Source organism: Hevea brasiliensis, chromosome 5 (assembly GCF_030052815.1).
Source record: "Hevea brasiliensis isolate MT/VB/25A 57/8 chromosome 5, ASM3005281v1, whole genome shotgun sequence".
In the NCBI taxonomy this organism is placed as follows: Eukaryota; Viridiplantae; Streptophyta; class Magnoliopsida; order Malpighiales; family Euphorbiaceae; genus Hevea; species Hevea brasiliensis.
The window spans coordinates 2,418,743-2,442,808 of record NC_079497.1 but is presented as its reverse complement, the minus strand read 5'-3'; the positions used below and the strand labels follow the sequence as shown (position 1 = coordinate 2,442,808).

Sequence of the window (24,066 nt, the reverse complement as noted above, 5' to 3'; positions counted from 1 at the left end):
TTTTTCATCATAGTCCTAATCACTGCTTCAGTTCAATTCAATTATACATTAAACATGACATCCTTAAATATTTAAGAACATGAAAGTTGCAGGAGTAAAAAGAAGCTTCATGCGAAGCACTCATGATAAAGAAACAAAAATCCATGCCACAAATAAAGAGGTTAACAGCTTATATAAGCAAAGCTTAATCTACAAAAATTCCACAGTTTCCACAGTACCACCTCCTAGCTCAGCAGTAGCTCCCACAAACTAGTACTATGCCGCCAACAATTAGAAAACTGCAAATTGCATTTATTACATTCATCTTTATTAGCTCTATAAAATAAGAATAGAAAAGAACTAGATCCAAATTTACTCAGGCTAAACCCAGCTTGCATGCTTGAATCCATTGATTAATTTACAAGCCAAACTCAAGCCTCTTAAGCTTGACTATTGAATAGCCCCTATCCGAGGACAATTGAACTTGCCTTCTTAGGATCATGTAAATTGGACATTGCATATTGATTTCTATCTTGTGTCAGTACTTCATCCTGCGCATAAACTAAAAAGAGCAGATGCACTCTAAAATTGAAAACCCCAAGAACAAAAAGAACTTATCAAGGATGTGGGCCTAAAGGAAAATCATGAGATAAAACTGGAACCCTAACATCAACAAGAAGTTATCATAAAAAAGAAGGTTGGAATTACCAACTACGAATCAACACTAAAGAAATCTGAGAATTATCAATGTTCTTCGCTAAAGCTTCTTTTCATTTTTGGCAAATAAATTTTTGAATCTAAACTTCAAATACAAAGAACAAACATCCAGTTAGAATCATTTGCCAAATACTGAATCATGCTTTAATATATGGCATGCCAACAGTGAAGAGATTGCATGAGGCAGGGAGCAAGCCTCAGATGATTAGCGCTAGAATTGGCAACAATTCCCACAACATAAAAGGCTATCAGGGCATCTAACATCTAAAAGGTATAGCTGGCTTGCATCTCAAGAAAAACAACTTCTTTTGTAGAAAAGAGGATTATTAACGGAGAAGGATAAATGAGAAATAGCATACAAATAAAAAACAAATGAAACCAAAAGAAAAAAAATAAAATGCTTTCTAATCGCATTGGATGTCAACCAGACACCTCCTTTTGCAAGCCCAAGTCAAAGAAATTTGTAAAGAAGCCCAAGAAAAAGATAAGTTTCTTGCAAAAACTTCAAATCAGAATTTTGGTTCTTAATACTCCTAATGTTCCTCTCCGGCCAAATATAATAGCAATAGAAAAAAAAATAAAAATATAGTACAAAATAGGAAAAGTCAGGGCACTTCAAAAAATATTAACTGTCTGACATTTTTAAAAGTTCAGGAAATAGACTAATCCTACTCAAAATGAATTAGAGCATTAAGCTTATCAGCAAAACTAACTATGCACGGATGAACAAATGTATAATTTTTTTTTCTAGATGCATGCCAACTGAGGACTCATTTTATTGAGTTATGAACAATAACTAAAATTTTAGTTACATATCAATAGACTAGTTTGAAGTAAAATTATAAATCAACAATATCAAAGATATCAAAACATAATCCAGTACATAATTTCTTATGAATATAGACGAATTATTTGCCCAAAGATCTCAAGATGAAGGATACATTCAATGCTCTGCTGTGAGTTGTTGAGTTTTGACAACTTCTCATTTAATATCTGCACATCAAAAACATCATTGCTCATCCTGCAGCTTTATAAGTTTTCACATATCCTGCAAAATTTCCTATAATTAAGGACACAAGAAAAAGGAAGCATCATTTTAGTCGTACATATGCATTGATGACATTAAAAATGAGAACAACGCAGAATGACAATAGGTAAAAATATCATTTATGAAACAAAAGACTTCACAGTTTTTTACTAGGTTCACACCCATAATGTAAGTAAATTATCACTTCTGTTTTAAGAGTTTTACCACTTTACACGATTGATTTTATTTTACCATTGCATTCACATTTGCATTAGCATAAATTCAAAATTCTTAATCAACTGAAGCCACCACCTCAGCTGCAGATCCTGAAAATTCTTTCAATCAATCCAGCTAGAATTTTACTTGAGAATTAAAATAGAAAAATTAGATGCAAACACTGATTTCAGGTCCATCAAGACTCAAATCTACATTTAAATCATAAGCCACCATGTTTTCTGCCTGATTTAAGAAAACTGTCAAACATTATGGTCTTTCTTTTATTATAGCACCTCAGCAAACCTATAATATACTTGACAATGGGGTTCCCACCCTCAATGAGTCTAACAAACAATGTAATCATCGCATCAATTAATAAAACCTATCATTTAAAAATACTTATTCATATATTTTCACTATAAACTAGTTCTCATCTAACATTTAAGGCCAAAATTACATGAAAAGAAGCAAGGAGAAAGCATTTTGCAACTCTAGATCTTTATGAAGAAATAGGCATGAACTGAGTCTTATGAATGTGTTACACTCATTTCATATAGGCATTTTAGGATAGTTTTGCATCCATTTTGCCCTTATATTTTAGTGTATTTTATGTTTTTAGCTTTATTTTATCTTATTTGTTAATTTTAGATACTTTATATTTGATTTTTGTAATTTTGTTGTTTTTGATAGGATTTTGTGGCAAATCGAAGATCAATGAGTGCAATAGGAAGTGATTTGAAGAGATTTGGAGTTCTTTAAGCATGGAGGAAAGTTAAAGAAATCAAGCCTTGAAAGAGCAAACCAGCCGAAATTTGCTTGAGACTTTGCTTAAGATCATGCTTAGGGTAAAGCGGTAGTGCTTAAGGTGCAGCACAAGTCAAGCATGAGCAGAAAAGTCCATTTTACTCTAAGTCTGCCGAGATTTGCTGAAGGTCTGCTTAACCTTAAGCAGACAGTGCGACCAGAAGCTGAAATCTGCTAAAAAGCTGCTTAGGGTTAAGCCGAACCCTAAGCAGACTGCCCAGAACGTGAAAGATGCTGCTGACTTGGATAATTTTACACCTCATTTCCTACCCACTCCTTGGCTCTTATTTACTTTTAGGGCAACTTTTTGGGACCATATAAATTCATCATTTCCTTATTTTTGCCACAAGAGGAAAGGAAGGAAAGACAAAAAGGAAAGAAAATTTAATAGAGAGAGAGAGGAGACGCCATTTTCTCTTGGAGGAGGAGCTGCTGCATCAGTTTTGGAGCTCCAGAAACCAGAGATTTTGGTTCTTCTACCTGGGTTTTTCTATTTTAGTCCTTTTATCATGTTTTTCTTTACTTTTCCATCAACCTTTCTTGTAAATACCATCATGAGTGAGTAATCTCTTTAGATTTCAGAGTTGGGAAATATGTTTTAGATTAATTTGTGGATTTGGACTGGGTATTTCCTTATTTTACATAAATATGAGTTTTGATTCCTTCCTTGTGTGCTTGATTTACTTGCCTAATGTTGGTACCCATTGGGTATTGTGTTAATCTTTGATTGAAGGACCGAAAGGTGAAAGTCATTGATAGATAATCAAGGATTGGAACTTAAAATCACCTAGATTTAGAAATAAACTAGGATTTTAAGAGGAGTTAATTATTGGTTACAAAACTTAATAGGTTTTAAAGTAATCAAATAACATACGAAAGTAGGTTTGGTTATTTTAGAACACACTTTGGTTTGCTTGAAAAAGATATCAAAGAAATTTAGAATCAATTTCCTTCAAACTCTATTTTTCCCTAAAAATTGGAATGCCCAAGACAAATCCCAATTAATTTATGCATAAACCCCCAACTCTGGAATCACTTTTAGCATAATTAGACTTTGATTTGAATTACCCATTGTTAATTTAGTTTAATTGCAAACTAGATCTAGAATTTATTTGTTGCCCTTTTACCCATTCCAATTAGATTAATCAATTTACCTTGCTCATTTACATTTACCTTGCTCATTTACATTTACTATTTATTCATTAATCATTAGCCCAAATAATCGCTTCATTCATAGTTTGGCACTTAAACAGCAAATCCTCGTCGGAACGATACTTGATTCATCACTTTATTACTTGAGACGACCCGTATACTTGCGGATGCGCCCAATCAAGTTTTTGGCGCCGTTGCCGGGGATTTGATTTTTGTTTGATATTGAACAATTGTTTGTTTGGTTAATTTGGGCATTTTATTTTATTTTCTTTTTACTATTTTACTTTGAGAATTCGTTTATTTTATTTTTTTTTTTTCAGGTACTTTATTTTATGAGAAGGACAAAAAGTGAAGAAATCAATTTATTCTTTGACCCAGAAATAGAAAAGACAGCAAAAGCTTTAAGAGCAGAATCTAAGAGGAGAAAAGCTGAAATTAAAGCTCAACAACAACAAGAAAGAGCACAAGAGCAAGAGGAATTACAAGAAGAAATGGCCAACAACAATAACAACCGCTCTGTGAAGGATCATGCCTATCCTAACATTGGAGATTTCATGCCAAGTATCATAAGACCAAGGGTAGAAGCTAATAATTTTGAACTGAAGCCTGCACTTTGTCAAATGGTACAACAATCACAATTTGGAGGAAATCCAAGTGAAAGTCCACATGTGCATCTAGCACACTTTCTTGAGATCAGTGATATGTTGAAGATAAATGGAGTTTCTGATGATGCAATTCGACTCAGATTATTTCCTTTTTCTCTGAAGGACCGAGCTAGAGAGTGGTTACATTCTTTGCCACCGGGTTCTATCACAACATGGGATGAACTTTCTCAAGCATTTTTAGCTCAATATTTTCCACCAAGCAAGACAGCTAAGCTAAGAAATGAGCTGACTTCTTTCAAACCTAGAGATGATGAGAGCTTGTATGAAGCATGGGAGAGGTACAAGGATTTGCAAAGGAGATGTCCACATCATGGGATTCCTAAGTGGATGCTTGTTCAACACTTTTACAATGGAGTTTCACCAGCTATTAGAAGTACAATTGATGCATCTTCTGGAGGTGATCTTATGGAGAAATCTGAAGATGAAGCTTTTTCTGCTCTTGATAAAATTGCTTATAACAACTACCAATGGAGCTGTGAGAGGAATGAGATCAAGAAACCAGCTGGTATGTTTGAGCTTGATGCCATGAATATGATTAATGCTAAGTTTGATGCTTTGACAAGGAAAATGGACAAGCTAAGCATGAAAGTAGATTCTTCAGCCAGAAGTTCTAGTAATTCAGTAGAAGTTGGAGCTGCAAATGTCAATTGTGCAGCAGATTTTTCTGCACTTAATCAAGATTTTTCAAGTGAGCAAGTGGATTATGTGGGGAACTACAATCAAAGACCAGGTGGTAACTCATTTTCTGCAACTTATGATCTAGCATGGAGAAACCACCCCAATTTCTCTTGCGGAGGTAGACAAGGGCAAAATCAGAATTTTCAGCAACCTTTTGGATATCAACAACATTAGAATTTTTAGCAGAATAGACGTCCTCCTCCTGGAATTTCTAAACCTCAAAATGCACCTGCTCCACCTCTACCACAACAAGCACAACCAGACAAGACAGCTAGGTTAGAAGCTATGATTGAAACTCTACTTGTGAGCCATCAAAGTCAACAAGAAATGATTTCTCAATTAGCATCTAAAGTGGATCAAATGGCAACACACAACAAAATGTTAGAGAATCAAATAGCTACACAAGCTAGCTCTTCAAGTAATAAAGCATTTGGGAAGCTCCCTAGCCAGCCAGAAAATTCAAGGGAGTATTGCAAGGCTATTACATTGAGGAGTGGAAAAATATTGGAGAATGGAGATAAAAAGATTGAAGAGAAAATTGAAGAAGAGAAATACAGAGAAGGAGATGAACAAACTGAAGCTGAAGTTAGAATTGAAGCTGAGAAAGAAAATTCAGTGGAAGAAAAAGGAAGTAAGGAGAGGGAGAGCAAAGAGGAAGAACCAAAATATGTTGCACCTAAAGCCTATATGCCACCTTTACCATTCCCAAAAAGGTTTCAGAGAGCGAAATTAGATAAACAATTTGGGAAGTTCTTAGAAGTATTGAAGTCTTTGCATGTGACTATTCCTTTCACTGATGCTTTAGCACAAATGCCTTCTTATGCTAAATTTTTGAAGGAGATTTTATCTAACAAGAAGAAATTGGAGGAATTTGAGACTATAGCTCTCACGGAAGAAAGCAGTGCTATTTTGCAAAATAAGCTTCCACCCAAACTGAAAGATCCTGGAAGTTTCTCCATACCATGTCACATTGGGGATATCAGTATAGATAAGGCTTTATGTGATCTTGGAGCCAGTGTTAGTCTGATGCCATTGTCTATCTATGAGAAAGTGAAGATTGGAGAAATGAAGCCTACTACCATCTCACTACAGTTAGCAGATAGGTCTATTAAATTTCCAATTGGGGTAATTGAGAATGTTCCTCTAAAAGTTGAAAAATTTTTCATACCAGTGGATTGTGGCATTGGAGATGGAGGAGGATGTACACATTCCTATTATTCTTGGTAGACCTTTCCTTGCTACTGCTGGAGCTGTGATTGATGTAAAAAATGGGAGGCTTACATTAGAAGTTGGGGAAGAGAAAGTTGAATTTAATTTGTTTCAAGCAATGAAAAAGAAAGATGATTCAAATTCATGCTTGAGAATTGATGTGATAGATGAGGAGATCAGAGAAGTGCTTGAAAAGCAACATCCTAAAGATCCCTTAGAAGCTTGTTTGGTTCATAACATCAAAAAAGGGGATGAGATTGAAGAAGCTGCAGAATATGCTACAACTTTGGAAGGAAATCCACCTTTGCCTATGGCTGATATTGAAAAGATTGGGGACTTGAAGCAAGAAACAACTTCATCATCAAAGCTTGAAAAAAGTGGAGCACCTAAGGTAGAGTTGAAACCTCTTCCAACAAATCTCAGGTATGCTTTTCTAGGTCAAAATTCTACATATCCTGTGATTGTTAGTGCTAAATTGACTGATTGTGAGGTTGAAAAATTATTGAGAGTTCTTAGAAAGCATAGAAGGATAATTGGTTATACTATTGATGATATTAAAGGAATACATCCTTCTGTGTGCATGCATAGAATTTTGTTGGAAAATAATCATAAAGCCTCTCGAGAGTCACAGAGGAGATCGAATCCAAATATGAAAGAGGTTGTGAAAAAAGAGATCTTGAAATTGCTTGATGCAGGTATCATTTACCCTGTTTTTGACAGCAATTGGGTAAGTCCAGTTCATGTTGTACCCAAGAAAGGGGGCATCACAGTAGTGAAAAATGAAAATGATGAACTAATACCTACAAGGATCAGAATCGATGGAGAATGTGTATAGACTATAGGAAATTGAATAATGCAACTAGAAAGGACCATTTTCCATTACCATTTATAGATCAAATGCTTGAGAGACTAGCTCATCATTCTTATTTTTGCTATTTAGATGGCTATTCAGGGTTCTTTCAGATCCCTATTCACCCAGATGATCAGGATAAAACTACCTTCACATGTCCTTATGGTACCTTTGCATATCGAAGGATGCCATTTGGACTATGTAATGCCCCTGCTACTTTTCAAAGATGTATGATGTCCATATTTTCTGACATGATTGAGGGTATTATGGAAGTGTTCATGGATGATTTTTCTGTGTATGGTAAATCTTTTGATGAATGCTTATCTAACTTGTCTAAGGTTTTGCAGAGATGAGAAGAGTTCAATTTAGTTTTGAATTGGGAAAAGTGTCATTTTATGGTACAAGAAGGAATTGTTTTGGGACATCTTGTGTCAAACAGGGGTATTGAAGTGGATAAAGCAAAGGTAGAAATTATTGAGAAAATGCCACCCCCAACATCCGTGAAGGGAGTGAGGAGTTTCTTGGGGCATGCTGGATTTTACAGGAGATTCATCAAGTATTTCTCTAAGATTTCTAAACCTCTTACCAATTTATTGAGTAAAGATGTGGAATTCAATTTTGATACTAATGTATGAATGCTTTTTGCAGGATAAAGGAAGCTTTGATATCTGCTCCTATTATGCAGCCTCCCGATTGGTCATTACCTTTTGAGTTAATGTGCGATGCTAGTGATTATGCCATTGGGGCTGTTTTGGGACAAAGGAGAGATAAGGTGTATGCAATATACTATGCAAGTAGAACCTTAGATGATGCTCAAATAAATTACTCTACTACAGAGAAAGAGTTTTTGGCAGTGGTATTTGCAGTAGACAAATTCAGGTCCTATCTTGTGGGGTCAAAGGTAATAGTGCACACAGATCATGCAGCTATCAAGTATCTCCTTCAGAAAAAAGAGGCTAAACCTAGATTGATAAGGTGGGTGCTACTCCTTCAAGAGTTTGACTTGGAAATTAAAGACAAGAAAGGAGTAGAAAATGTGGTAGCAGATCATCTATCTAGATTGAGGCAAGAACAAGGGGATAATTTGGGAAAAGAACCCCCAATAGATGATTATTTTCCTGATGAACAACTGTTAGTAATCATGAATGCAAAAACCCCTTGGTATGCAGATTTCGTGAACTATCTAGTGTGTGGAATCCTTCCACCTGACCTAACATGGCAGCAAAAGAAGAAATTTCTTTTTGATGTGAAGGATTATGATTGGGAAGAGCCATTTTTGTTCAAGAGATGTGGAGATGGGTTGATTAGAAGATGTTTAGCTGATGAGGAGATAGGGAATGTTATTAAAGATTGCCATTCTTCACTTTATGGGGGTCATATGAGTGTGACAAAGACTGCAGAAAAAGTTCTTCAAGCAGGGTTCTTTTGGCCACACATGTTTAAGGATGTGAGGAAGTTTGTAAATGCATGTGATAGGTGTCAAAGGATGGGTAATATCTCGAAGAGAGATGAAATGCCCCTCCAAAATATATTGGAAGTGGAACTATTTGATGTGTGGGGCATTGATTTCATGGGACCTTTTCCATCGTCCTTGGGACACAAATACATTTTAGTTGGAGTAGATTATGTGAGCAAATGGGTTGAATCTATACCATCTCCAACTAATGATGTTAGAGTTGTGATTAAATTCCTTAAAAAGTTCATTTTCACAAGATTTGGAACTCCACGTGCCATTATAAGTGATAGAGGTTCTCATTTTTACAACCATCAATTTGAAAGATTATTACAAAAATATGAAGTGAAGCATAAGGTTGCAACACCCTACCATCCACAAATTAGTGGTCAAGTGGAGATCTCAAATAGAGAGTTGAAAAGAATTCTTGAGAAAACAGTGAATAGTTCAAGGAAAGATTGGTCACTAAAGTTAGATGATGCTCTTTGGGCCTATAGAACAGCTTTTAAAACTCCTATTGGCACCACCCCATTTAGATTGGTTTATGGGAAAACTTGTCATCTACCTTTGGAGTTGGAGCATAGGGCGAGTTGGAGCATAAGGACACTGAATTTTGACTTAAAAACTGCAGGAGAAAAAAGAATGCTGCAACTAAATGAACTTGAGGAACTTAGATTGGATGCTTATGAAAATGCCAAGCTTTACAAGGAAAGAACTAAGAGATGGCATGATAAGCATATTAGGAGGAAAGAATTTCAGGAAGGGGATGTTGTTCTCCTATATAACTCTAGGTTAAGGTTATTTCCCGGAAAATTAAAGTCAAGACGGTCAGGGCCCTACACTGTTATAAAGGTATACCCCTATGGAGCTGTTGAGATAGGCAATGAAACCTCAAGAACTTTCAAAGTTAATGGGCAGAGATTAAAGCATTATATTGTTGAAGAACCCACACAAAAGGTTGTAGAGGTGTCATGGCTTGGTTCTCAAATCAGGGATATTTAGGTGATTTGGAGTGGAAGGTCAAGCTTAAAACCTTAAACAAGCGCTTCTTGGGAGGCAACTCAAGCGTATCCTTTTATAGATTATTAATTTTCCATCATTTCATTTCATTTTTTACCCTCATTAAACTCAAAAGTGACATTTGTTTATCTTTTGTAGGTCATTCATGAAGATTGGGCAAATTGACACTTGTAGCAAAAACAAAGAATTGAAAGGGAGCAAGTATAAGCAAAATTCTGCACTTTATCCAGTACCTGTGAACAGTAACACCTTTAAACTTGTGCTAAATTGCTGATATTGCAATCTATTTGATAGCACATGTTTAATTTTGTGTCTTGTGTAAATTCTGTGAAATGCAACTTGAATGAGGATCAATTTTGATATTTAGGACTGATGTGAGCTTTATTGAGGTGCAAAAATTAGTGTTTGTTAAGTTTTACCTTTTAGTGTATATATAATTTTGTAATCTGTTAGGAATTTACATGTTTTTGTTTGAATTGCTGCTAGTTTTTGTAGTCTGCAGATTTTTGTTACTGTTCACGCTACTGTTCATGCTGCTTAAAAAGTCAACTTCTATGTCTTTTCTGCAATTTTTGAATGTTTGGAACTTGTCTCAAATGCTGCTGAAAATGTGCTTTTGGTATAAGTTTAGAAAGGAGACCATTTCATTAAGTGTGCAAAAAGGTAGTCACAATGGGTGCTTAAAATGAACAATGATTGCAAAAAGCTAAATGAACATGTGCTATGCTTACTAAGTTTATGAGAGATGATGAGCTAAAATTCTTTAATTTTATGGTGTTTGTGTGTATTTGGTAATTGCTGAGGGTCATGATAGCATTCCATAGTATTTAGACTGTTTTTGGTAAGTGAAATCACAATTTTTCTCAAAACCTGCCGAAACTTGCTGATGATGTTGCTTACTAAGCAGTATCCTAAGCAAATTCTGCTGAACCCTATGCTTAACCCCAAGCACAGCCCAAATTACCAGCTGTCTGCTCCACATTTTAAAAAGCCAAAAACTTCCGCCATTTTTATGAAAACCCTCACCCAAACTCCCGATAAGCCATAACTCTCATTCTGCTAACTTCCTTCCCGCACCATTTTTTCCGGCAATTTTTAAGGGAAGCTGAAAAGTTTTTCTTTTCATTAAATGGTGAGAACCAAAATGTGGTCCACCCACAAACCCAAACCCAGAAGATTTCGGCACTCTATCAAATCGAAAATGGGCATTCCATCATCTCTACCCACAAACCCTAACCCTAGTCCCAGTCCGCCGCTCCCTCAGTCACCACCACCGCAAACGCCGCCGTTACCTCAATCGCCACCACCTCAATCACCGCCACTACCCCCAGGGCAAACACCACCTCTCATTCCGCCGACCCCCCTTTCGCCACAAGCTGAGCCGCAAAATGAGACACCCGTTTTCGACACTCATTTCCCAGAACCAATGCCTGAACCTGAGCCTACTCAAACGAAGTCTAAAGGTAAAACTAAAAAGGCTGCAGGTAGACCCAAGAAAACCCCTGTCGGAAAACGAAAAAGAGCACCCTCTATTCCTTTCGACCTAAACTCTCCACCTCAACCTTCCTCTAAACCAGTCAGCAAAAGGACTAGGTCCTCCTCGCAAATTCCACCACCAGCAGTCTAAACACCTGTATCTCAGTCACCCTTAAACTCTCCAACAGCACCTGCGTCATCTGCTAATGACATAGAGGAGGTAATTTCTCCATTACCTTGGGCTTTTAGAGACATGGATATGAAAAATGCTTATGACAATTTAGTTTCTAAACCTATTTTGGCAAACAAATATATGGATGAGCATATTTTAAAAGAGCTAGGCATTTATGACTCTGTATTTGCCTATTTAGATGCTATCAGCTGGACTAAATTTGCTAGGATTAGGGAACCAGTGTACAAGGATTTGACCTTGGAATTTTTGAGTTCCTTAAGGCTGAATTTCAAACCAACAGTACCTGAGCATAAGGATGTGATATATTTTCGATGTGCTGGCATTGATAGGGAGTTAAACATGGATGCTATGAATGCAATTTTTTATTTTCAAGATTCGGGCTATAAAAATATTGAGTGGCAGCAAACTGTTTATGACCCTGTCCAATTCTGGAAAGATATTGCACCTTTTGGGGGTTATTATAGACAGAGGACTGCAAAAGCCTCTAGGATAGTTGATCATGTATTGAAATACCTCCATAGGTTCATTTCTTACACTGTTTTAGGAAGGGGACACAGTAACAGTATTGTGGGAGCTGGAGACTTATTTTTCTTGTGGTGCATGAAGGAGAGAAAACAAGTAAGCACAGCCCATTTCATAGCTACTCATTGGCACCAAATTGTCACAAAGCATACCAAAGGTAGTATAGTTTTTGGAGGATATATAACTGCCATAGCCAACTCATTTAGCTTTGATGCTAGTCTATATAAGCTGCTGCCAGTTTCTGGTGAATCATATATAGACAGCACAATGTTGCTGCACATGGATGTTTGTGAGAAAGTAGGCCATACCTATGCTTTGTTACAGCAGCACCCTGAAGCTAGTGGTACTGCAGACCCCACTACCTTTGCACCAGCAGAACCCCAACCAACCACTGCCCCGCAGTTTTCAGCAGACATTTTGTCCCTCTTAAGATCCTTGGAATCCAAAATAGCAAGTTTCACTGTCCAACCATCTGTTCCCTCACCTGACACCACAGAAATCCTTGCTACCTTGAAGAGCTTAGAAGTCAAAATTGATACCATGGGTCAGCAGCAGGTCAACCAAAAGAAGAAGCTAGAAAAGAAACTTAAAAAGAGATTTTCATCTCTTAAAAAGAAACAGAAGCAGCAACAACTTCAAATGCTGGAGCTCTACAACAAATTGGCCCAATCTTATAACAACTTATATCATTGGGGCCAAGACATGCTTCAAGAAATGAAAGACCTCACAGAAAATTTGGAAACTGCTTCTGAAGCTTCGGATCACAATGAACCTACTGCAGAACCTGAAGCAGACCCTGATGCAGCAGCAAAGCCTTGACAGCAGAGCTTGAACAGTAGCAGCAATTTAGTATTAGTTTTAGTGCAGTAGCAGTAACAGTACTAGTTTTTCAATTCAGTTTCTGTGTTAGGTTTATTTTGTAATCTGTTTATTTTAATTTTCAAACTTTAGTAATAGTTGTAATACTTTGGTAATTAGTTTTTATGATTATACTTGCACTTCTTTCCTTTAGTTTATTTTATTTTATTTTATCTTCTGCTACAGACATAGTTATTCCGTAAATGCTTTTTGGTTTAATTCTTGATTTAACTGTTACATCTTATTTCTTTACACTTTTTCATCTTCTTACACATTATTTTTGCACTTTATCTTTTTCTTCAATCCTAATTTTGTTGACATTGATGAGTTGCACAAATTTCCTTTGAGCCGCATCTGTTTCACATCATTTGGAGGTAACAGCTTATCCTTTTACTATTTATGCTAATGGTATATTGCCACTGCTTATGCTTTCGCTTTACCCTACACAGCAAGTCAAGCAACATCTTAAGCAGTGTAAATTCATACATTTGGGATACTTTTTCACATTTTTCTCTCTAGAGCTTCATTGTTAATATCACTTTGAGCTAATTTTGGAATTCTTAACCTTATATTGATTTAATCCCCAATTGTATAAATTTCATTAATTGAGTAGTTCACACAATTTTGCCCATCTTTGCATTCATTTTAAACATTGAGGACAATGTTTCATTTGAGTTTGGGGGTGAAGGCAAAATTTTTGCAAAATTTTTAAAATTTTCATTCATTCATTTATTGCATTTCATTCATTCATATATAGATGATTCATACACTTATACATATACTACACACATGTCTATACTTATATACATACATTTGCATATAGTTTTCATATAGATTACACTTAGTTTTAATTCAATTTATGCATTCATTTTAGGATCATGCATATCATAAAAATAAATTTTTACCTTATCCTTAAAGGATTGAGAGTTGCTTTGAAGAGCAAATTAAGCTTACTTTTAGAAGGGTTTGATCGATTGAAAGTTCTAGATAGGTGCAAAGTTATTAGATTCTTGCTTTAGTTTATATCTTCTTAGCCAAGGGCCACCTAATCAATTGCATTGACTTTGAGTGCCTAGAGAAAACTCTAAGGTGAGAAGTAGCTAATTGATGTCTCACCAATCCTAAAACAATCTTCCTAAACCTTTCAAGGCGAAATCATAGCATACACTTGAAAAAGAAATGATCTAGGCATTCTTTGAATTTTAAACCCATATTTTAGCCTTAGCCAACCTCACTTAAAAATTTCCCTTTGGAACCAATTTGAGCCTATATTTATCCCTCTTATTCCTTTGAAACCCACATTACTACCTAGCAATAAACCCAAACATTTACCTACCCTCCATGAGAATAATTCTTTGAGTGATAGATACACTTTAAGAAAAAAAAAAAAAAAAAAGCTAGCAAATTCAATTATGGTATGCAAAGTAATTCACCACCCAAGTGCACAAAGAAATGCGTTTGGGGGTGAATTGAAAGAGACAATTGTAATTCAAAGTCAATATTATTTATATAGTCCCTCCAAAAGCTTTAAAATTATATGCTAGCATTGGTGAATAGTTGTAAAGTTCCTTCTCCCAAATCCTTCTTTAAAAAAAAAAAAAAAAATTGTGTCTTGATCTTTTAATAATTTGATTATTCTCATATTTTGTTACCTTTATCCTTTTCTTGTTAGCCACATTATCACCCCCTTGGCCCCATTACAACCCTTGAAAGTCCTTTTGATCTTTTGATAGTGTTTTGTTACTGTAGAATGAGATGATTCTCCTTGATATCAATTAATCTGTACATGGATATATATATATACAATTGATTCGTATAATTGTGTTCTACTAATTAGGAAGAAATCCTAAATAAAAAATTCTAAATAGGAATACAGAATACAAAATATACAGAGAAATAATATAATGATTAACTTTCCATAACATAGTGATTGACTTTCCATAACACTCCCCCTCAAGTTGGAGCATAGATGTTAATCATGCCCAACTTGTTACAAATGTAGTCAATCCTAGCTCCATTCAGAGCTTTTGTGAAAATATCTCCTAACTGCTCTCCAGTTTTAATGTGTCATGTTGAGATAATCTGTTGTTGAATCTTTTCACGAATAAAGTGACAATCAATCTCAATATGTTTGCTCCGCTCATGAAACACCGGATTAGAAGCAATATAAAGAGCAGCTTGATTATCACACCACAATTTCACAGGCAGGGAGGTCTTAAAACCTGTCTCATCTAGTAATTGAAGTATCCACATTACCTCACATACTGATTGTGCCATGGCTCTGTATTCGGATTCAGCACTAGAACGAGAAACTACACTCTGCTTCTTGCTTCTCCAAGACACCAAATTTCCTCCAATAAAAACGCAATATCCAGTAGTTGACCTCCTGTCAACCTTAGATCCAGCCCAATCGGCATCTGAAAAACATTCAACATTCAAATGCCCATGATTACCATAAAGCAAACCTCTTCCTGGAGCGCCCTTCAGATAACACAAGATTTGTTCCAAGGCTTCCCAATGAGCAACGGTTGGGGAAGACATAAACTGACTTACCACACTAACGGCATAAGCAATGTCGGGACAGTGGTATAAGGTAGTTCAATTTTCCTACCAATCTCTGTATCTCTCTGGATCTTCAAACAACTCACTATCCTCGCTAACAATTGTAAAGTTGGAGTCATTGGTGAGCTACAAGGCTTAGCACCTAATTTTCCTGTCTCTGTCAATAGATCGAGGACATATTTTCTTTGAGACAAGAAAATACCCTTCTTACTTCTCATAACTTCGATACCCAAGAAATACTTTAACAATCCCAAGTCTTTGGTTTGAAACTGAGTTTGGAGGAAGGTTTTAAGAGATGAAATACCTGCAGAGTCACTCCCAGTGATGACAATGTCATCCACATAGACTACCAAGAGAATTAGACCAGCCTCAGATTGCCTATAAAATACTGAGTGATCACATTTACTCTTTTGCATACCAAATTCCTGTACTGCTTCACTGAATCTCCCAAACCATGCCCTAGGACTTTGTTTCAAGCCATAAAGAGACTTCTGAAGCCTACAAACTTTACCCAACTCCTCCTAAGCAACAAACCCAGGTAGTTGCTCCATATACACCTCCTCCTGAAGATCACCATGAAGGAAAACATTCTTGATATCCAATTGATGCAGGGGCCAATCATATGTAGCTGCTAAAGAGATAAACAAGCGAATAGAAGTAAGTTTAGCTACAGGAGAAAAAGTATCAGAGTAATCAACCCCATATGTCTGAGCATATCCTTTTGCTACAAGGCGTGCTTTTAACCTAGCCACAGAACCATCAGGATTTACCTTTACAGTATATACCCATTTGCAACCAATAGCTTTCTTACCAGTGGGCAAAGGCAATAGTTCCCATATAACATTAGCATCTAAAGCCTCCATTTTCTCTTTCATAGCATCACACCAGCCAGAATGATACAGTGCCTCATCAACAGTATTAGGAATAGGAACAGAGTCTAAAGAAGTAACAAAACACCGAGAACAAGAAGACAATTGATTATAAGAAACAAAAGAAGAGATAGGATAAGTACATGAACGTTTACCTTTACGAAGAGCAATGGGTAAGTCTAAATCAGAATCATGATTAGTATGAGGTATAGGATCTCCCAACGAAATCGGTGGAGGATCCGAGTCGAATCTCAATCTCCTGGAATAAACATGAACAACGGGAGGTCGAGTATGTCTAGAGACAGAAGGAACAGGCTGTGGGAGAGGACTAGACATTGGTTGGACAGTATATATTAAGAGATCATCCTCCTCCCCCTGATTCTCATACACAGATGATGGAGGAAAAAATGGAGTGGACTCAAAAAATGTGACATCTGCAGAAATAAGATAACGATTAAGAGTAGGAGAGAAACAACGGTACCCTTTTTGAAGCCGGGAGTACCCAAGGAAGACACATTTGAGAGATTTTGGATCCAATTTAGTAACCTGTGGACGAACATCACGCACAAAACAGGTACAACCAAAAATACGGAGTTCAATAGGGAACAGAGATTTTGTAGGAAACAAAGTAGTATAAGGAAGATCCCCATTAAGGACAGAAGACGGCATACGATTGATCAAAAAACATGCCGTAGAAACTGCAACCGTCCAAAAGTGTTAAGGTACTTTCATCTGAAAAAGAAGAGCACGAGTTACCTCAAGAAGATGACGATTTTTTCTTTCTGCCACGCCATTTTGGGATGGGGTATCCACACAGGAAGACTGATGAAGAATGCCATTTTGTGCCATATAAGGCTGAAATTGTGCTGAAAAGTATTTTTTGGCATTGTCACTTCTTAATATGCGCACAGAAATATTAAATTGAGTTTTGATTTCATTACAAAAGGCACAAAAGATAGAAAATAACTCAGAACGATTCTTCATTAAATATAACCAGGTAACACAAGAGTAATCATCAACAAAAGTAACAAAATAACGAAATCTAGTTTTAGATGTAACAGAACAAGGACTCCAAACATCAGAATGAACTAACTCAAAAGGAGATGAAGCCCGTTTATTGACTCTAGACACAGAAGGCAAACGATGATGTTTTGCAAACTGACACGACTCACATTCTAGTACTGATAAAGACTGAAATTGAGGAAACAGCTTCTTCATGGTAGACAAAGAAGGATGATCCAATCTACAATGAGATTCAAGAGGTGTTAAGGTACTGGAGCAAACAAGCGACCGCGGTACATGATTTTCCAGAATGTAGAGACCACCTGACTCGCGTCCTCTACCAATAATCTGCTTCGTCGTAAGATCCTAAAACAAACAGTCGGGAAAAAGGAAAGCAGAACAATTTAAGGTACGAGTAAGTTTACTAACAAAAAGTAGATTAAAAGAGAATTTTGGTAGACACAAAGCAGAAGACAAAGAAATTGGCGAACGTCGGGTTCGCGATTCAGAACCCATGACAAGAAGTAGAACCATCGGCTAAAGTAACAGAGGAAGTGAGATTAGGTAGCGGATAGAAGAATAGAATTACCTGTAATGTAATCTGTCGCAACATACACAATAACACAATTGGATCAAGAAGAAACAAGTCATCTAGAGGATTTACGACTCGTGATCGCGATGTGAGAACCGTAGGCTTTAGAGATGCACGACATCGGGAAAATTGTGCAAAATCCTCTGAGATACCAAAATAGTTTTCTCAGAAGAAGATATTGTAGAATTCTCTGCTGCCAGATTTGCCATCTGTGATCGCTGATTTTTTCTCTGAAGTTGCGGACATTGAGATTTTGTATGGCCAGGCTCATGGCAATAATAACAAATTACTCATCTTGAGTCCTGATTAGAACTAGCCTCTCCATTACTGATTACTTACATTTGCTGTAATTCCTCCTCTACTTCCTCTCCTATTACCCTGTTGTCCATTTGGATTACGACTAACAAGAGCACTACTGGCAGGCTGTGAAGATTGAGTACTCTCTGTACGAAGGACCCGTGTGAACGTTTCATGCAAAGAGGAAATCTCGATCGAGAGAATCGAGATTTAGCGATCTCATGCTCAAGGAAGGCCTGCAAGAAAACTCATAATGACCGATTGCTCCGTTAGGCCTGCTTAACTTTCACATCAGGACTAAAAGGCAACAATACATTAAGTTCCTCATATACCCGTTTAAAATCCATAAAATAAGCCGTGAGAGACTTATCCTCTTTCTCAGCACGGTAGAATGCCTTACAAACATCATAAATGCGGGAGATATTCCATTTACCAGAATACAGAAAATCTAAGTAATCCATCAATTCCTTAACAAATCACAGTGATTAATAAAACTAATTACCTCACTATGAATCAAGTTCCGAAGCTGCAAAAACAACCGAGCATCCTCCCTTAGCCAAGTTTGTCGTGTATCATCAGTGGGTGGATCTTTAGTAAGGTGTTCATCCTTATCAATGCTACGCAAATAGACCCTAACAGTTTTACTCCACTCCAGGTAATTCGAACCATTAAGTTTGTGTTCCGTGATCTTAATCATCATCGGAATCACATCAGAAATAACATTCTTATTGTCTGCCATTTGTTGAGACAAAGAAAACTAACCGAAACGCTAATCCAAAGTGTTTATAACAGCAAAATAACCCAAAATCACAAATCAAGCAAATACCGAAATAGGATATGAAAGCCAAACCTCAGAAGTCCTTTAATGGTTATACTGGATCAGGCAACAGCACACAGTGGTGGAATGAGAGGGTTGAGATGACGCCGGCGATGTTGATCGGGGTTGAAACGGCCGGTCGACGGCCAAGGTCTCTCCTGAGCTGGGTAGTGAGAACAAATAGTCACCCTAGATTGATGACCTGCTCTGATACCATGTAGAATGAGATGATTCTCCTTGATATCAATTAATCTGTACATGGGTGTATATATATACAATTGATTCCTATAATTGTGTTCTACTAATTAGGAAGAAATCCTAAATAAAAAATCCTAAATAGGAATACAGAATACAAAATATACAGAGAAATAATATAATGATTAACTTTCCATAACATAGTGATTGACTTTCCATAACAGTTACATTAGTGGAGATTGGAATAGGAGAATTGCCTGTGGGATTGGAATATCATTAATCCATTTATTTACTTCCATCATTATTTGAGACACTTTAGTTTATGGATTACCCTATAGTCTATTTAGGCATGATTATTCTTTGTGATTGATTGATTTGGGCTTGATGATATGGATAATTGACCCAAGGCTAAGCGGTGATAACTTTGGTAAGGATTAAATTCTTTGTATCTTGAAAGTGGGTATATGGTTTGTTGGTGGCTAAAAGTAAGCTTGAGAGTTTGGATAAGTAATTTTCATAAATTTAAGGCAAGGTACCCCAAATTGCATTAATTGTTTTTAATTTGCTTGAGGACAAGCAAAGGTTTGAGTTTGGGGAAATTTATTACAATCATTTCATATAGGCATTTTAGGGTAGTTTTGCATCCATTTTACCCTTATATTTTAGTGTATTTTATGTTTTTAACTTTATTTTATCTTATTTGTTAATTTTAGATACTTTATATTTGATTTTTGTAATTTTGTTGTTTTTGATAGGATTTTGTGACAAATCGAAGATCAATGAGTGCAATAGGTAGTGATTTGAAGAGATTTGGAGTTCTTTAAGCATGGAGGAAAGTTAAAGAAATCAAGCCTTGAAAGAGCAAACCAGCCGAAATTTGCTTGAGACTTTGCTTAAGATCATGCTTAGGGTAAAGCGGTAGTGCTTAAGGTGCAGCACAAGTCAAGCATAAGCAGAAAGGTCCATTTTACTCTAAATCTGCCGAGATTTGCTGAAGGTCTGCTTAACCTTAAGCAGACAATGCGACTAGAAGCTGAAATCTGCTAAAAAGCTGCTTAGGGTTAAGCCGAACCCTAAGCGGCATCGCCTAACGTGAAAGATGCTGCTGACTTGGATAATTTTACACCTCATTTCCTACCCACTCCTTAGCTCTTATTTACTTTTAGGGCAACTTTTTAGGACCATATAAATTCATCATTTCCTTATTTTTGCCACAAGAGGAAAGGAAGGAAAGACAAAAAGGAAAGAAAATTTAATAGAGAGAGAGAGAGGAGACGCCATTTTCTGTTGGAGGATGAGCTACAGCATCAGTTTTGGAGCTCCAGAAACCAGATATTTTGGTTCTTCTACCTGAGTTTTTCTATTTTGATCCTTTTATCATGTTTTTCTTTACTTTTCCATCAACCTTTCTTGTAAATACCATCATGAGTAAGTAATCTCTTTAGATTTCAGAGTTGGGAAATATGTTTAGATTAATTTGTGGATTTGGATTGGGTATTTCCTTATTTTACATAAATATGAGTTTTGATTCCTTCCTTGTGTGCTTGATTTACTTGCCTAATGTTGGTACCCATTGGGTATTGTGTTAATCTTTGATTGAAGGACCGAAAGGTGAAAGTCATTGATAGATAATCAATGATTGGAACTTAAAATCACCTAGATTTAGAAATAAACTAAGATTTTAAGAGGAATTAATTATTGGTTACAAAACTTAATGAGTTTTAAAGTAATCAAATAACATACGAAAGTAGGTTTGGTTATTTTAAAACACACTTTGGTTTGCTTGAAAAAGATATCAAAGAAATTTAGAATCAATTTCCTTCAAACTCTATTTTTCCCTAAAAATTGGAATGCCCAAGACAAATCCCAATTAATTTATGCATAAACCGCCAACTCTGGAATCACTTTTAGCATAATTAGACTTTGATTTGAATTACCCATTGTTAATTTAGTTTAATTGCAAACTAGATCTAGAATTTATTTTTTGCCCTTTTACCCATTCCAATTAGATTAATCAATTTAACTTGCTCATTTACATTTACCTTGCTCATTTACATTTACCATTTATTCATTAATCATTAGCCCAAATAATCGCTTCATTCATAGTTTGGTACTTAAACAGCAAATCCTCGTGGGAACGATACTTGATTCATCACTTTATTACTTGAGACGACCCATATACTTGCGGATTCGCCCAATCAGAATAAAAAGAATCCATATAACTTAGTTGAGTTTAGTATAAGCTATCATTAAAAAGCAATTTCAGCAAACAAATGTCGAGAGAAATTTTTGGGCAAAAAAATTTCAAAGAAAATGCTTGAAAGATCAAGATAATCTTACACTTCCACCTTAAAGGACAATTTCAATGCTAAACAAATTAAAAAGTAACAATTCTTTAATCTCTAAAGGGGAAAGAAAAGAAAAGAAATATCATATCACCATAAATATCAAGTTACCATATGTTAGGCAACTAGTTTCCTTATCATCTAAAAAATAAAGTAAAATAAGTGTAAAAGAAAAATTAAGAATCAGGTTCACTGCAAGTAAACCAATTATCAAAACACATATAGAACAAACGACAACAACAATGACAACTACGCCTTATTCCCAAATTAGTTGGAGTCAGCTACATGGATCCTTTTTCTCCATTCAACTCTACTTGAAACCAAATCCCCATAAACACATAGAGAAAGGAAATTTTTCAAAGGTGCAGTCAAAACTAGCAAAAAAAATTTATAATATTTATACGAATAATGAGAATATGAAATTCATAGCAAAATTTCACTAGTGACAATAATCTCATATATGTAGATCATAGTCAAAGCAAGATATATTCAACATGTAGACCAATCTTACCTTATAAGAGCATAGTCACACCCTTCCACATCTTTTCCTTCCCTTCACCAACTATAGAATAACCTAATGAGGAAAAAATTCCACAAAGTAAAAAATACAAGCAAGATATAGCTACTTGGGCCTAGCTTCTGTGTTAAGGATGGGGATGTAGGGAGAGATCCTTTGTTAACATTCTCTAAACTGTAAATCTAATAAATACATACCCCAATCAATGAAGTTCCATCATGAACCCTTAATTTTTGTCTCCAATTGAGGGAATTCCTGAAAAATAACAAGAAGAAAAGAATTACAGCAGGAGCGCAGGACTACAGAGGCAATGCAAAAGAATTATAGCAGGAGTGCAGGACTACACAGGCAATGCAAAAAGGTTGAGCCATTAGCTTTGTCAATAAAATAGTATACAATTAAGTCGTTCATCTCTAACACCATTGAGGACCATTCATCAATCATATCCACAATTGAACCATATAGCTGCAGCCGTATATAAAATGTAATACCATTTCTTTTACCCATGCAAGTTAACTCTCAATAAAATGAATATAGTGAACTCATGTCTGCATGACCCAAAAGCTTAAATCTATATTATTATTAGTATAAAGTTAAAAATTTCGATTACATGGAAATAAACCCACTTATCTCTACCCTTATAGTTAAGGAAATAGTTGGTTTGGAGCATGATAACTAACAGAAGGGTTCCAATATTAAAGCCATATGATAATGAATACAAATGACATACAGCTACAGCAACGTGGAAAATGAGTTACCATAATCATCTACTTAGGTATTTGAAACCTCCCACTATACAAGAGAGAGTAAAAGCATCTCCAACTCCAAGTTTATTGCTGCCATATCCAATAAGAAATGCAACACAGCAACCATCTCATCCGGTTTATGCTCAAGATCTATCCTCTCCAACACACAATTAGGAACTCCAATTCTAATTGTTGAATACCTCTTAAATGTCTCACCCAAAATAGCAATAGACTAAAACCGCCAACCCATTAGTAGTCATAGCAATATGAGCCCATCACACAAGCATGAACACGTCTCCCACCTAATAACCCAGCAACCCACTATAAATGCCAAGTAAATACTGTAGCTGACAGTTCATATATATTTCCCCCAGTAAGTATTTCCACTCTTCTCAGAGACCCAAGATTAGGAAAAGTGGCAGTCGTACAGAAAACAAGCTCTACAGTAACAAAGAATTTGCGGAAAGAGTGCAAAAAAGTTTCTGCTCCATTTAGTTCGCAAGAGAATTCATAAATTAACAAAACAATTGCTTAATTTTAAAATTTTTTCATTTCTTTTGGCGAAAGAAAAAGTAAAAATAATCAAATACCCCAAGTGTGCATGACAAATGGAACACTTTAAAAACGGCAAATAACGAAGCATGAGCTATCAAATATCCCAAAATTTTCTTTCATTTTAACGTTTTCTCAGCAGCTGAACTGTGATTTAGTTTTTTGACACGCCCTATTGAACTATTATATAAAAAACTAAATGAAAAAAAAAAATAAGCAAAGGATTGTAGTGGCAGCGGCCAAAAATGATAGGACAAATTGAATAAGTAAAGCGAGCTAAGATTAATGCTTAATGTAATTGACCTGTGAAAAGAAGGGGAAGCGCCAAGCGAATTAGAGAAGGGTCTGAAATTGAGAGGAAAAACCCTAGAAATTGAGAAATAATTACTTAGAGAGAGACCCACAGAGAGATGTGGAAAGCTGTCGTGGAGAGAGAAGAAAGGACGCAAAGAGTAGCTTGATGACAATGGAAAATAATTTTAGGCAGCCACCTGGAGCGAAAGGAACCGTAGATCTCCGCTGATTGGTAAGTAGGGCTCATCTGTGCCATTAATCCCATTTATTATTTTTTTTTTAAGGTAAAAAGCACAACAGGATTCGATACCTGACCATTTTAAAAGGTAAAATAATTATATTTTCAAAATTTATATAAAATTTTTATGAATAAATATTATATTGACTAAATTAATAAATTACAAAATATAAATTTATAAAAAAAAATCACATTAATATTTTGATTAACCGACCTATTTA

At 35.9% G+C, this 24,066-nt stretch overlaps 1 protein-coding gene and 1 non-coding gene across 4 annotated transcripts in view; both read right to left on the bottom strand.

Moving 5' to 3' along the window:
* LOC110658151 (uncharacterized) overlaps positions 1 to 23,774 on the bottom strand; it is a 30,194-nt gene extending 6,420 nt beyond the window's left edge. The window contains exons 1-4 of one of the 3 annotated variants that reach the window (XM_058146585.1): positions 23,617 to 23,774; positions 22,213 to 22,270; positions 22,010 to 22,072; positions 1,638 to 1,756 (exon numbers count right to left, since the gene is read on the bottom strand). In XM_058146585.1, coding sequence (XP_058002568.1) covers positions 1,638 to 1,716 — 79 coding nt within the window. In that variant the 5' untranslated portion in view covers positions 1,717 to 1,756; positions 22,010 to 22,072; positions 22,213 to 22,270; positions 23,617 to 23,774. Of the gene's footprint in view, positions 1 to 1,637; positions 1,757 to 22,009; positions 22,073 to 22,212; positions 22,271 to 22,773; positions 23,473 to 23,616 lie in introns of those variants that run through there. The other 2 variants (XM_058146584.1, XM_058146586.1) reach the window with 2 other exon arrangements.
* On the bottom strand, positions 4,771 to 4,877 carry LOC131180534 (small nucleolar RNA R71). Its single transcript, XR_009149301.1, has one exon. It is a non-coding gene; the product is annotated as a small nucleolar RNA R71 (small nucleolar RNA).
* Positions 23,775 to 24,066: the final 292 nt, after the last annotated feature.